Source organism: Syngnathus typhle, linkage group LG13 (genome assembly GCF_033458585.1).
Source record: "Syngnathus typhle isolate RoL2023-S1 ecotype Sweden linkage group LG13, RoL_Styp_1.0, whole genome shotgun sequence".
Lineage (NCBI taxonomy): Eukaryota > Metazoa > Chordata > Actinopteri > Syngnathiformes > Syngnathidae > Syngnathus > Syngnathus typhle.
In genome coordinates, this window is record NC_083750.1 from 7,661,603 (window position 1) to 7,677,232 (window position 15,630).

Genomic DNA, 15,630 nt, shown 5'->3' on the forward strand with positions numbered 1-15,630 from the left:
ATGATGTGCAAGAAGTGGTCAAAGGAGAGATGCTAAACTTCTCCACGACACGAGGAGTACTGTGGGAGAACTTCGAATTCTAAAACAAAATTGACACAAAAGAAACCGTTAAACGCACAAAGTACTAATTGTACATGTAACTGTAAGCACAAAAGTGAAAAAAAAGACACAAGAGCTTGACTCACCGAGCAGCAGGAAGATGAGTGACTTATTCGTTTGGGTCGTCGAGCATAACTAAGAACCCACTGCACGCAGGTAGTTTTTCAATTACCTTGTTTGCTGCGTTCACTAACAATGGGAAATTGCCAAATTTATATTTATTTTTCCTGTAATGTTATAAAAGATATACCAAACAATACTTCGTAATTCATTTGACACATTATCTGTCAAATAAAATGCATTGTAGCCCTGCATTAAAAAACATTTCCCGCCGAATGTCAACGCGTGGATATGGGAATTGACGACTGTCATGAAAGCAGCATTTTGATTTCCTTCTCCTGTTTAGCGCGCTCATTTTAAGGATAACACAATATTTTGTTTTGGTCATTTTTGCTCAAAACTCTAAAGTAAGATCTTTTTACGTCTTACCGTGAGTGCTCTCGCTCCGGAGTCATGTGAAGGTGTCTCCCTCACTCCACGACCAAGACAGACAGATGGCGACTCATGCTTCTAAATACTGTAAATGGATAATCCCAGGTAATCCTGTGTAAACGAGTCCAGTAACTGTGAAACACTGATGACGAATGGGTACCAACACGAGGGCATTTATTCATCCATCTCTTCATCCATATAGATGAAGAGATGGATAAATAAATGATAAATAGATACATATGTATCTATCTATATACTTTATATGTATATCTGTGTGTATGTATGTATATCTGTGTGTATGTATGTATCTATGTATGTATCTATGTATGTATGTATGTATCTATCTATCTATCTATCTATCTATCTATCTATCTATCTATCTATCTATCTATCTATCTATCTATCTATCTATCTATCTATCTATCTATCTATCTATCTATCTATCTATCTATCTATCTATCTATCTATCTATCTATCTATCTATCTATCTATCTATCTATCTATCTATCTATCTATCTATCTATCTATCTATCTATCTATCTATCTATCTATCTATCTATCTATCTATCTATCTATCTATCTATCTATCTATCTATCTATCTATCTATCTATTTACCATACAAATGTAATACCGTCAGATAAATTGTCAGCAATGCAATCCATCCATCCATCCATCTACCATACAAATGTAATACCGTCAGATAAATTGTCAGCAATGCAATATTGGACGTCCACTTACCTTTACTTGTGTTGCAGCATCGCTGTTGAGACGGTCAGCTTCTCTTCATCTAGTGATATTCATAGAGAATGAAAACCCACCTGTGTTCATCAATGGAGGTTAGTGCATTCAGATACTGGTAACCTGCATGTGTGATGTGAGGCAAATAAGAGCAGTGATGCAGGACCTACTCCGTGTGTGTCGCGTGTCGTGTGTGTGTCTCACCTGTGTTGGTACAGTATACTTCTTGTGTCTGTGTGATGCGAATTTGTGTGGCAGATGGACTCAACTGTACTGGACTGAGCCACACAAAGCAGACTGGTTCCACTCAGTGTGACCTGGATCTGAATGGAGACCAATGTCCCAGGTGGCAGTGGGACCTAGATAATATTAATAGTGGCCAATGAAAAAGCTGTTGACGAAATGAGGTGAACCAAAGGAGGGAGGGAAGGGATGGAAAATAAATGAAGTATTGGAAGAAATTAGAATAAATTGAGATGGGTGTGAAAGTAAATTGCGACAAAGCAAAAGTGTCGATTATTGAAAGTAAGCTTTGAGCAATTAAGATGGTGGGTTTTAAACATGGTCTTGATGAAAAAAAATAATGGACACAGTTGCGTTTACATTGCCGAGTTACTTCCTCTTGCCATTGAATATTCTGGATTATATCATTTTTAAATCAGCAATTTAACAATTAAAAAAATCTTAATGCAATGGATAGGCAATATCTCCGATTCTGTTGCTGTAATCATTTTTTGAGAAAAATTAGCCCATTTGAAATAAATAATGAATAGAAAGTATGGAGGTAAACGTGTTTAACTTTAGAGAGGATAAAATCATTTAAAAGGTTTAAAAAAAAAAAAAATCCAAAAAATCTACCCAAGTATCTGTACTACAATATGGATGGCATTATTAAAATTTCTGACACTGACAATCATTCCAATAGCCAATTTCCATCACAGATGTGCAAGTGTACCTAATATTATGACTCGGGTTTATATCTGACAGCTTTTCCTTTACTGCATTTTATTTATTTATTTTTTATCTTTGACGCCATCCAGCTGCCCACCCCAGTCAAGTCTGACAAGCCACGTACGGCTCTGAAAAGCAGCGGCGTCGTGCAGCAGCACAGCAGTGTGCAGCTGCGCACGGCAAAGCGGGAGGGGCCGCAGCCACAGCTCGCATATATTAACCGACAACCGGGTAGCATCCCAAGCGAGCATCACACTGGCAGTGGAGGACAAGGATGGTCGCGGTGCAAACGTCCCCCAATCTATCTCCATCCCCCGAGTGGGTCTGCTGTCTGGACAAGAGGTGGGTGGCACCGTCCTACGTCGCGCGTCAATCACCGAGGCGGGGATCGAGGTCTACCCGGATCCCCCCCCCCCCCTCCACCCCTGGGGCCTGATTCATTGAACCGAAGCGTTGTGATTGATCAGTACCGGCGATCGCCTTGTGTATGCAATGTAGCTCTGTGCTATGAAATCCGCTTGGCTAGCCGGATTTAAATGCCTAACTAGCGCATTGTCAGTCATAGTAAAGGCGGATATGCACGCCACATGTTTCTTGATATTTTCTTTTAGTAATGCGTCTTCTACGGTGAGGTGGCGGATTCGAGGAGGAGCATACTGTACTGCACACGTTGTTGCACGACGCACATGGTTTTATGCCCGAGACAAAATAGAAGACTTATGGATGCACGTTTAAGAGCATTCAGAAATTGTATGTCTGTTTTTCTATTGTCAGCATCTTTGTCTCGTTTGAGATTAGCCTTTTTTGCTGACCAATACCCCCCCCCCCCCCTTTCCATTTCTTGACCACCCAATTGATGCTGCCTAATTGGCATTAAAATAAAGAAAACAAAAGTGCTAAGCAGTAATCACGGGAGGTTGTCCACACCTTAAATAATGATAAAAAAAAGAGACATGCAACCCACAACTCACACACCTACACCCCGACGGACGACACATCCCCAGGTTACCATTAGCAACGTGAGCCTACCATCTTGTCATCATCATCTGTGTAAAATGCTGCAACTAGCACACATTGTGTGATGAGAAAAATAATAATAATTCATCCATACAGTTTGTATAGTGATTATTCTTATTAGGGTTACAGTCGAGATATTGTGATTGACTTTGGGAAGAGGTCAGGTGGCAATGGAAGGTCATCACTTTGATAGTTTAAGAGATGTCAAACATTATTTTTTTTTTAGATTAATTCGTAGAAAATTGCAACGTTCTTCTTTACTAGTTTTCATCCTGGTTTTGAATGGCATATAGAGTCTTCCTGACAGCAGTGAAGGTAGGCTTGCTGGTGAGATCTAATTGAACAAGATCTCATCACTCAGTGATTCTCACTCATTCCCTTCTTTATTCAATCACAATCCAACTGAGCATTTGGTAGCATTTCATCTACACTGATACTGATGGAGGAAGACAGTGACAAGACTCTAGACATTAAAAAGTGACCTCCCATATATGCCTTTGCAGACAATGATTGCAACTGAGTGTGAAATATGAGATAAGATCTGATGAATTTTGGGGCATCAAGCTTAAAATTGCAATTGAGTTCAGCATAACAAACATTTAAATGCTGCACAATACAGATTGTTTTATGGAATTCAGTAAGTGGCAGATTGGATGATGTGTGACTTTTTTTTTTTTTTTTTTACAACTGTGTTTATACTGATTTGTATTCAGTGTTGCTTGCAGTCTCACGGGTTGGTGGTGGCACAGATGGTTGTTGGGAGAAGTGAGTGAACAAGTTTCTACAGTTACAGTGTTTGCCATTCTGCTTGGAACTAACGTCACCATCTGAATGACTGGTAACAACAATTTCATGGAATACCATAAGTCTGTTATTTGATGTGAAGTAGCATTACTCTGTCTGTGCACCAAAGACGTCACGGATAAAAAACAAAACAAAAACATGGCTGCAATGTCTCTAAGCTCACGGTAGATGTTGCAGTCCACCTCAGCTTTGATTTGCAAGTGCCTCCCTTGAGGACTAACAACTGCTTGGGGACGCAAACGTGTTGTGCGTGTGTGAAATGGAAGAATCATCAGGTTTGCCTGCGAGCTTGCATAGCAGACATTAATGGAGGAAGAGCTCGTGGTGGGTTAGTAGTAATGGATGGAGGTAGGTGAAAATATGGCAGTAATGGAGTGCTTGAGGGAGAAAAAAGTCTGCCTCTTTTTTATGAGGTTTGATAAAAGAAGAGTGCAGATTGGTGGTGTCGAGAAAAGGGAGTTGTTGAAGGCATGCGTGGATGAGTCACTGGCAAGGAAAAAAAAAAAAAGTGAATGGATGACGTAGCGTACCCGCTCGTTCAGACGCCGTGATGGTGGAGCAGAACGGCACTCTGATCAAACTCGAAAAGATGTCTCACAATTAAGAGCATTAGAAATAGAGGCAGGACTTAAATGAGATCCTACATCAACACCCACTGGGAGGTCTGAGATGAGAAAGAACGCTCACAGCTCCCTACTGGTTGAGCTCAGACAATAAAGACAGAGTATTAAAATTGTTACGTTGCTCCTGACAAAGTGGCTTCTTCTTCCATCGCTTGTCTTTTCTGTTTAGGCCCTCGGAGCGCTCGGGAGAGGATGTGGATATTATTCTGACCAGACTGAAAGAGGTTAAAGCCTTCATCAAGTTTCCACCTCCACTCTTGGTGCAGATCTGCACGTGTGCCTTCTATGAATGTCTGGAGAAAGGCATTACATGTATGTAAAATCGCAAATATAAATGCAACCATCATAGATTGACATCAACTATTGCGGTTGCAGTGTTTCGACAGGGAGACATCGGCACCAGCTGGTATGCGGTTCTGTCCGGTTCTCTAGATGTCAAAGTGTCCGAAACTGCTAATCATCAGGTAAGACGCAACGTAGCGCTCACAGGCTAACACATTTTGCCACCACGCATACAAAATGATTTTTTTTCTACTTACTATTATTTTTGTGGCTGCTACTTCAACTTTTATTCTTAAATGTGGAGGACTAATGTAGGGAAAATTGGGCACATTACCGTATTTTCCGCTCTATAGGCGCACCTAAAAACCTCCAATTTTCTCAAAAACCGACAGTGCGCCTTATAATCAGGTGCGCCTTATATATGGACTAATATTGAGCCACTACAGCAGGCGTGTCCAAAGTCCGGCCCGCGAGCCTCTTATATATGGACAAAGTTTTAAAATGGGCCATTCATTGAAGGTGCGCCTTATAAGCCAGTGCGCCTTATATATGGACAAAGTTTTAAAATGGGCCATTCATTGAAGGTGCGCCTTATAATCCAGTGCGCCTTGTAGTGCGGAAAATACGGTAATTTCTAAACCAATTTTGGGATAAGGCTGTGTGGGGAAAAAATGAAGCGCTTTGATTATTTTCTAGTTGTAGTAAAGGACAGACACATGAGAGAAGAGTAAGCGGATTTGTTCCAGTAAAAGGCTAGGATAACAAAGCCCGTCCATTTTAAATGGTCGTTTTCATGAATGCAACCCACTTGGTGGCCTAGATTCAGTGTCTATATTTGAAATGACAGTTTGGACAGCTTTCTATAGCTTTCAGGATAATTTTAGAATACAAAATGAAAGAGTCCGTGCCTCTCAGCGTTCCAATTATGTCTAGCACCTAGAGATATTTACGGTAAAATCATATTTTCTGTCCCTCATGCGTGAATACATTTGCATGAATTACCTCGTATTAATTTGTCCGAGTGCGTGTGCACTTTAATGATGAAAACATCTCTTTGCTCAACATTTTGTGTTTTCTTGTTTATAGGATGCAGTCACCATCTGCACTCTGGGGATCGGGACAGCCTTCGGGGAGTCCATTTTGGACAACACGCCACGTCACGCGACCATCATCAGCAGAGAGACCAGCGAGCTGCTTCGAATTGAACAGAGGGAGTTTAAGACCCTCTGGGAGGTGAGATGGGGTGGGATGCAAGACCGGATGTGTTCGAAATGCTTGCAGAAGCCATGTTTGGACAACCTTCTATGTTGTTAACGAAAATTATTTAGTTTTATGTCATTTAAGATTGACTTTTGTAAACAAACCTTGCGTGAAAATGTGAAGCTGCACCTTTCTGCTGTTCTTTATGGGCTGGGCCGCTCCACATAGTAGTGGCAGGGTCCCTGCAGGCCTCCTTGTTGAAGTTTGGCCTCCCTGAGGCTGCTCCATTCACAAGGTCGCTTGTCCTTGCCAGAGCAGCCGCTCTCTAGCTATAAATTCACTGTAGTCATTCGAGAGGCTGCGAGTGGCCATTTTGTCAACTCGCACCCTCTAAATCAGTAAGTTATGCAATTTTACTAACATTGGCATATTCAAGACTCTCTCATATTGGAAGTTCTTCACTCTATGATATTTATATTGCCATATTAGTGTATCGATAACAATACGGTTTTGTCATTTATGGAACAAAAGTGTTCTGAAATTTAATCAACATAGTAAAAGTTTAGCTCTGACTTTGGGATAAAGTTGGTCATGAGGCCACGACTAGTTTTTGAGCTGCTGTGTGCACTTAGTCAGTCCGCTCCCGCGCCGCCTAGTTTGGTCCATAAAGCAGCAATGGCAGCCCGAGGTTGTGTTGGTTTTGATCTTATTCACGTCGTTGCAAAAAGGCTCTTTGTGTTTCCCGTGTGTATGTTTCACAAACAGGATGTGTTTGTTTGAAGGCGGAATAAAAGAAAGCGACACTGATGCCACCGTTCTCACTGAGCAGAAATGACAGGATTGAGTAAGATGCTGTTCTTGATGTCCGACTCGCCTCAAAGGAGTGTTTTTGGACAGACGCATTTTGTCTTTTATTCGTGTGCATCTATCTGTCCTCCTCACTTCCTCTCTCTTGTGTTGTCTTTTCTCCTGGCCTCTGGCTCCATCCTCCTCACCCTCATTTCCTCTTTTCTTTCCTCTTCACCCTCCGGAGTAGCTCGGTAACAGAAAGACTCGGATCACTGTGGTAACCTGGGAGAGAAAAGCGGTCGGGTTCTTGGCTCGGTCACGGCGGGAGAGTGGCGGAGAGAGCGAGAGAGAGGCGGGAGGCGAGCAGCTTGTGCGACGTACGATGCAATCAGGCGGTGTGTGTAAAGCGCGAAGGAACACTGGCCAGCTCTCGGGGGGTAGGGGGGGGGTCTCGGTTTTTCACTTTTAGATGAAATTAGGTTGTTTACTCAGGTGAGTCTGGATTATTGCCTGTAGCTGTCGTGTTTGTCATTTTGTTTGTGCTTGTTTTAGTCCCACAAATGTACTGTCTGTGTGTGTGTGTGCTCTGACAGATGTTGCCGCTATTCTTCTTTTTTTTTTTTTCTCATGTGTGTCCGTGTTCTCAGAATACACGCGTTGCTTGGTAATGACCATGCGAAAGAAGCAGTGACACATTCAAGCCTGAACTCTTAAAAGATTCTTTGTTTCAGAAGTAGACGTGCAAACATAGTTTAAGGCATTGAAGAAAAAAAAAAACATCGAGCCACTCAAAGTGAATTTTACTGTAACGCTAACAGTTCTGCATCTAAACCGGCTCAGCTATACAAAGGGCTTTGTTTTGACATAGTGCCGTCTGTGTGTGTCTGTTTGACAAGCGTGTGGATGCCACAGACTGAATGGATGACGATGCATAGCAGAGGATACGTACCCAAACGTATCCAAAACATGTCGCTTTGTAGTTTCTTTGAGTCGTCTGTTGCTTGGATACAGATCAAAGTCAAAGTCTGCTTTATTGTCAATCTCTTCAAATGTCAAGACACACAAGGAAACCGAAATTACGTTTCCTCTATCCCACGGTGACGAGACCTAGTACACGATAGACATACAAGTAAACGACACAGATGTGATGGAATTGCTGAAATGTTCTTATTTATTGGTAAACCAAATGTAATGAGACCCACTTGTGTGTTTTTGGGATGTGCAGAAGCATCGTCAGAGCCTGGCTGGACTGTTGGCTCCTCCTTACGGGGCAATGGAGAGTGGATCCAACAATGACAGTGAGTAAACTGATGATGATGTAGTACACTACCAAAAATGTATTCTGAAACAGACAATTAGCAGATTGTACATATTTAAAAACATGCATTAATGACATCATTAAATTGAGCATTTGCTGCTGCCCCGAGTGATATGCATGCTTTGGCCAACAGCGGGCAGTGTAATACAGACATGGATACATTCATCTCCCGTTTTATGCGCTGGTTTTAAATACACATGTAATTTTGTTTAATGTTTTGTTTGATAGTAAACTTTGACTTGGAGTGGCAATATCACCTAGTAGCTCATGCCTGTATTTCAAGTAACCACTCTTGTTAATTTCCACGGATGGTAACTTTAAAGTAATTCATTTTTCAATACGGTTTTCTCCCTAGGAGCCGCAGACAAAGACAACATGAACTCAGACTCTGCAAACAAATATCACAATAAGGTAATTCAATGTTTCAAGCTTAAAAGTCTGCAAGGAGCAGCTGATTCACAAATAAACCGATTCTTGGAAATGTTGACTACCCCAAGGGCAAATATGCTGTTTGCCATTCATCATTGTTAGTTTACATGGGGACATTTTACTTGTTTCAAAAATAGAAACATTGTGCACCGCTGCATACTTTCATGTCTGCAAATTAACTAGAATGCTAGAATAGTGGTGTGTGTGCATGTTCTCTGAGCAGAAACCTGTGATGACTCACCACTGTGATCCTCTCTAGTTATGCTAATACTAGTTAATACATGCACATGGAAGAAAGATCCTATCGGGCCAATTAGTGCATTTTCCTTTGTCGCTTTGAAGCGTGGTGGCGTGAGCGTATGAACATCTGCCTCTTTAGATAATTTTTTTTTTTTTTTTTTTTCCGGCTGCCGTGCATGCACAGCACAGACTTCCGCCCTAGCTTGATCATTAAACACCTGTGAAATGAGTGATTGAACCAAGCTCAAGCTTTGAATTTTTATATTACAATGTAGATGTTGTGGAAATATTAGAAGTAATCGGTGTTCTATAGATTCCCACAGAGAAACTCCAGAGAGCGGGTAAAGTTCTCCGCAACGCCATCCTGTCCAGAGCCCCTCACATGATCCGAGATAGGAAATACCACCTCAAGACATACAGGTGATTGCATCCAAAATGTGGAATCGTCTTCCTCTCCTCGCTGGATGCTCATGTGGTTTCTTGCAGACAATGCTGTGTAGGCACAGAACTGGTGGACTGGCTTGTACTGCAGAGCGCATGTGTTCTGACCCGTTCCCATGCTGTCGGCATGTGGCAGGCTCTGCTCGAAGATCAGGTGCTGAATCACGGTAGCCAACATTCTCTCATCCTCTATCGCTAGTTTTTCATCTATGCACAGGAACTTTGGAATAACTGTTCCGAGGATTGCTTTTTGTTTTCTGGCTCCCTCGTCTAGTGGACCAGGAGCTGGGCTTCCAGGACAAGTACCTGTTCTACCGCTTTCTCGACGACGAGGAAGAGGACACCCCGTTGCCTAGTGAGGAAGAGAAGCGGGAGAGCGAAGAGGAACTGCCAGAGACCATCCTCTTCCTCGCTCAGATTGGACCAGATGCACTGCTGCGCATGATCCTCAGGAAGTCGTAAGTGACAAAGCAAACGGAGGAAAGGGAATTTCGTTTTCTTTGTGTCTTGACATATGAAGGGATTGACAATAAAGCAGACTTTGACTTTGACTATGATGAAACCTTCTTTGATGGAGATGGAGAGCTGCTTCTGTCACAGCTAAGTAAGATTTGACGGAATGTGCGTGTGTGCAGGCCTGGTCAGAGGACAGGCGATGACCTCGAGATCATCTATGACGAGTTGCTTCATATCAAGGCCTTAGCTCACCTCTCCAACACTGTGAGTCAACCGCTGTGCTTCATTCAGATGACCAAAAAGCCAACCCCTCTGATTTTCCTCCGTGTTGTCACTTGTAGGTGAAGAGGGAACTGGCGAGTGTCGTCATCTTCGAGTCACACGCGAAAGCTGGAACTGTGTGTAGGTGCACGCTTGGTGTGAACTTCACTTTCTTTCCCTTCTTTTTGTGAAACATGTATTTTTCTTCTACCAGTGTTCAACCAAGGAGAAGAGGGCACCTCATGGTACATCATCCAGAAGGGCTCTGTTAACGTGGTTATCTATGGTAAGGTGGGTAAAATGCATCTGTCACCATCAAGATAGTGTCTGAAGAACACTAGCTGAGTTCTTCTAAATTCAATCATGCCATCGCTGGGAAATGGCTTCCAGGCAAATCCACACAACACATCGCTTTGCATCCACTGTGCACACTTGTTTTGATGAATCATTCCACTTGTGAGTCTTCTAGGACTTTTTTTCTTGGAATATTGTGTGAATTTCGATGTGTGTGTGTGTGTGTGTCAGGGGGTGGTATGCACACTCCACGAGGGTGACGACTTTGGAAAGTTGGCCCTGGTTACTGATTCACCTCGCGCTGCCTCCATTGTCCTGAGGGAGGACAACTGCCACTTCCTTCGTGTGGACAAGGACGATTTCAACAGGATTCTCAGGGTACATGGATCACAACTACATAGACATGACCCATTTACTAATCGTGATAACACACGTTTGTCCCCCCCTAGTGGTAGAGAAGCGCTCCTACATTTTAAATACAGTAGTTAATTGTGTCTTAATTGCAGGATGTCGAGGCCAACACGGTGCGTTTGAAAGAGCATGACCAAGCTGTGCTGGTCTTAGAGAAGAGTCCTCGAGCCTCCACCATGGGAAGCATCAAGTATAGATGTTTTCTTTTTAAATATATTACTGTTCCTTCTCGTCTCCTGAAAGAGTTGTAATTTATATTGTCATCATCAACTTTTTTTTTTTTTTTAGGTACACTGTGATCTCAGGCACTCCAGAGAAGATTCTTGAGCACTTTTTGGAGACCATGAGAATGGACATACATCACAGTGAACCAGGTTGGCAAATACTGATTTACTTTCTTCTTTATTGCCCTCTAATTCGTCCTGTCTTTTTGCTCTGTTTTTATCTCAGACCCAGCAGTGGACGATTTTGTCCTCATGCACTGTGTCTTCATGCCCAACAGCCAGCTGTGCCCTCTACTCATGGCACAATATCCTTTTCGACTTGCCATGCTCTCTACCTTTGTCCGCCTCTTTACACTGATCCTTTAAAATTCGTGAATTAATTTATTAATCTTGAAATATCCAATTATTTAACAGAAATTGATTTTATTAACCAATTTTATGGTGAACATTTTATAGGGACGTTCTTCTTGGTCTTCCTCCTCTTTTTACATTTTTTTTTTTATCCTTAACCCGGTATGCACCTACCATGCGGCCTCTCCGCCCGGCTCTGAACAGGAGAGACTGGAGCACACGCTGAACTGTAAGAGGAGGGCTCTCATTCTGGCTCTGCGCTGGGCTAACACACACACGTATCTCCTACAGGAGGAGCCTGCTGCAATTTCTTTCCTGGAGGTAGCGACGGCATGCTGACTTGAGCAAACCACTCTGAGACTTAAATTAGACATCCATGTTGTTCTTCTTTTCTCCACAGGAGTTGCTTAGTAGTGTATCAAATGATTCACGGATGCTCAGAGCATTGAAAGACCTGGTTCCTGACCTAGAGAAAGTTGTCAAACTACAGTACGTATCTTAAAGTCTGTGATATTGTAAACCGCAGCTTGAATTTATTCCGTTAAAACCGCAACCCTGTCTGTTTTATATAGTTCAGAGGAAGCCAAGGCCACAAAAAAGGCGAGTCTATATCAAAGATGTGTAGGCGGAATGGTGGTGCTGTATGAGCTGATTGTGTTTTTTTTTCATTCAGCAGAAGACTTTAATACGGCAGTTCAGCAACGGGGAGGAAAGGCTGCAGAAGAAACAGGCCATTAGAAACCAAGATGACAGTAAGGGACTGGATAAAAAATATCTTTTTATTTATTTATCCTAATTTGCATTTTGTGCCAGTCCTATTGAAGGTGTACTGCAGTGACCACACTTACACCACCATCCGAGTTGCCGTGGCAGCTACGGGCAGAGATGTTCTATGCGCAGTTGCCGACAAACTCGGTTCCACTGACGAGCTCGTGTTGCTCAACCTCAGTTCTGCCGGCGGTACGAAGAAAAGCTGAGACGCGACACAAGAGCATGGGATTTAACGAAATGATGTGTTGCTCCACAGAGAAACAAATCCTGAAGCCTAACGATCTGTCGGTGTTTTCGACTCTGAGTATCAACGGGAGGTTATTCGCCTGCGCGCGAGAGCAACTCAGTAATCTGGTAAATTTGGAATTATAACGAGGAGGCAAGTATTGATATTTGCTGATTCTACCATCTTTGTATCAGACTCCTCTCACAGAGCAGGAGGGACCCTCAGCGGGTTCAATGTCCACTTTTGAGCTGATGAGTTCCAAGGATCTCGCCTATCAAATGACAATGTTTGACTGGGAGCTCTTCAGCTGTGTGCACGAGGTACCGTACAGTACATAAAAGAACTTGTCTAAATAGGAAAGTAGTAAAGTTGCTCAGTCAATGATCAGCTGTGCTGCACATGCATATATGAAGGGATATTTTCTATTGACTCGTCACAAAGCTTGGTATCTTCACACAACCCACAGCACGAACTACTCTATCACACCTTCGGCCGCCAGAGCTTCAGAAGAACCACAGCCAACCTGGACCTTTTCCTGCGAAGGTTCAACCAAGTTCAGCTATGGGTGGTCACCGAGGTGTCCCTCTGCGGACAGCTCAGTAAGAGGGTCCAACTCCTCAAGAAGTTCATCAAGATAGCCGCGCAGTGAGTGGGAGGAACATCTTCGGATTGCCAAATGGGAGAAATGGAAAAGCCCAAAAAGTTATTTTTCTGTTTTGTCTGCAGCTGTCGGGAGTTCAAGAACTTGAATTCGTTCTTTGCTATCATCATGGGCATGAGCAACCCTGCTGTAAGCAGACTGAGTCAGACATGGGAGGTAAACATCAATTCATACTTGGCGCTGAGCAGTTTCACCACACAGTTCTGTCAAATTGTTACGTCTTCCCTCATCAGAAGCTGCCGACCAAGTTTAAGAAGTTCTACGCAGAATTTGAGAGCATGATGGTGAGTTTGACTATTCATGTCAATATAAGGAATTGACGTTGATCTTACGTTTTATATTCAGGACCCATCCAGAAACCATCGATCCTACCGACTAACCGTTACCAAGCTTGAGCCGCCAATCATTCCCTTTATGCCCCTCCTACTCAAAGGTAGCGTTCTTGGACGGCCCATTTTGTTTTGTATCTTCTCACAATCGTTTCATTGCAGATATGACTTTTACGCATGACGGGAACAAGACATTCATTGACAGCATGGTGAATTTTGAGAAAATGGTAAGTACTATATTCGTATTGCCTTAATGAATCTTGAACATGACTCACAAAAAGTTGTCATTCAGCAACAAGTACTGAACAACAAACCGAGTTTACTTACATCGTAGATCACCAGTATCTTAATTTTTTGCTTGCAAATAAAAACAAAAAATAGTGAAAACAATGGTTCCTTTCTGGAAAGAATTGACATGTCAACTCACAAGATCTAATGACATTTGGGTTCCCTTTTCATCAGCGTATTATAGCAAACACAATCCGGCAAGTCAGGCACTGTCGGAGCCAGCCTTTCAGTAAGTCTTTCGGTTTTCTCGTTTCCCCTTTTTCTTTGCTAAATAGCAACCTAAGTACTTATCTCTGTTTTAGATCCCGACATCTGCCAACCCAACAAGAATCAGGCGGAGGTCAGAGGCTACGTCAGGAATCTCTGCGTGATCGACAACCAGAGGGCGCTGACGCAGCTCTCCTACAGGCTGGAGCCTCGGCGGACATGAGCTTGGAATCTTTCACCACGTCGCCTTCCTCGTGACTACACACAAAGTAGCAACACACAGTGACTTTGACAACTCATAGGACAAATACTGTGCCATTAAAGGCCTCTTCCTATCGCCGTGTTTTAGCCTCAGGCAAAAATGAGGCTGTTGTAGTTGTTACTGTTTTGGGACCTGTTAGATAGAACTGTCATGTATAGAACTTGAATCAATATCCTGCATGAGTGAACTTCATAAGCTCGGTGTTCTATACAGTGGATTTCTATCAGAGTGTCCTGCAATGTTGTGCTCCCCAACAAGTTCTTGTTCGATCTTGTCCCACTTCTTTACTGCTTCTTTTATTCTTCAAACGCTCCAAACTGAAGTATAATCTCGAATTATTAATCACCATACTCAGTACAGTCAACTCCATTGATCTCAATATCGAGGGAGCTTTTTATTGCAGTTTTCTCTCTTCCACACACTTTAAGCGTAGTGCAAGTTCCTAAAAGGGATTTACTATTCTTGGCTTTCTCACACAGTTTATTTGACACTATCATTTAATGTAAAACTGATGCACAAAACAGAAGGGAATTAAATATGTAAAAAAGGTTAACCTAAATCATATTTTGGACTAAAGCGAGCATGATTTTAGCATAGAATACAGAATCCATTTCGAAATGAATCCTCTTTGAATCATGTCGCACCACAAGTATCGAGATACCTAAAAAGACTTTTTTGGAGCGATGCACACACCTAACAATTATCAATATACAAACGGGGAATCCGTAGCATCTCTGTGCGCTTTAGATGAGTGTCAATGTCTTTCCTAACAACTTAAGTGGTGCTCAAAAAGCGATTGAATTTGTCACAGTAGTTAATTTTTTGCCTCGGCACAAAATTCTTACTACCCCTCGGTGATGTTGCTGTTCCAAAGTCAGTTGTCTGTGTCGAGTTTATCATTTCAGGAGAAATCTTGCCAACCCTTGCAATTATGTTCCGTCTGTATTATTTCTTTTACCGTGTGTAGGATTTGAGTGTGATAGTGACAACTGTGATTCTTTTTCATTTGATCTCAGGAGCTTTCAATGTGTTGGTGTGTATCGAGAACTGCCCGGTGGCTTGCTTCCATCATGAGCAGCTGGTATCTGTGCTGTACACGTTAATAAAAATAACTAATTTAACAGACACCGTGACTTAATAACATTTTTTTTTGGACATCGGCAGACCTTCAAGCAACATTTGGATATCAGGTAAAACCTTTTGGTGTGAATTTGCCCTACATGATGCAAATGTAATGAAAATTATAATAATGTGAGACCTCCTTGTGATAACCACTGAGAATCCTCCACAGTTGATCTCACCAGCCCCTCGGACTCAGTGATGTCAAACGGCTTTCCTGCCTGCTGATGTCACGGGGTCATTCCTGTCGGGTTGAGTACCGCACGCTGCAATTTGTGAGGTAGGGTGGCGTATATGTGCTAGTTGCTAACTGATTTACCGTCTGTCACGTTATGGTCTGGGAGTT

At 42.5% G+C, this 15,630-nt stretch overlaps 1 protein-coding gene across 1 annotated transcript; it reads left to right on the top strand.

Annotated features, from left to right (window-relative positions):
* Positions 1-2,509: 2,509 nt before the first annotated feature.
* LOC133165196 (rap guanine nucleotide exchange factor 4-like) lies at positions 2,510-15,292 on the top strand. The gene is made up of 30 exons (XM_061294691.1): positions 2,510-2,623; positions 4,895-5,037; positions 5,101-5,189; positions 6,094-6,240; positions 8,222-8,294; positions 8,670-8,725; positions 9,297-9,403; positions 9,470-9,591; positions 9,699-9,882; positions 10,060-10,144; positions 10,222-10,282; positions 10,356-10,432; positions 10,667-10,813; positions 10,942-11,036; positions 11,135-11,220; positions 11,297-11,375; positions 11,592-11,742; positions 11,822-11,910; positions 11,994-12,021; positions 12,098-12,173; positions 12,235-12,381; positions 12,449-12,546; positions 12,613-12,738; positions 12,885-13,063; positions 13,145-13,235; positions 13,313-13,363; positions 13,425-13,512; positions 13,571-13,635; positions 13,871-13,925; positions 13,999-15,292. Exons 1-30 carry the CDS (start codon positions 2,556-2,558, stop codon positions 14,124-14,126), a joined length of 2,991 nt encoding a protein of 996 aa, XP_061150675.1. The 5' UTR covers positions 2,510-2,555; the 3' UTR covers positions 14,127-15,292.
* The last annotated feature ends 338 nt before the right edge of the window (positions 15,293-15,630 follow it).

Coding starts and splice junctions, on each gene's coding strand:
- LOC133165196 (XM_061294691.1), top strand. CDS start 2,556: ATGGTCGCGGTGCAAACGTCCCCCAATCTATCTCCATCCCCCGAGTGG. Junction 8,726..9,296: donor CAAACAAATATCACAATAAG/GTAATTCAATGT, acceptor GGTGTTCTATAG/ATTCCCACAGAGAAACTCCA. Junction 13,926..13,998: donor CTGTCGGAGCCAGCCTTTCA/GTAAGTCTTTCG, acceptor TCTCTGTTTTAG/ATCCCGACATCTGCCAACCC.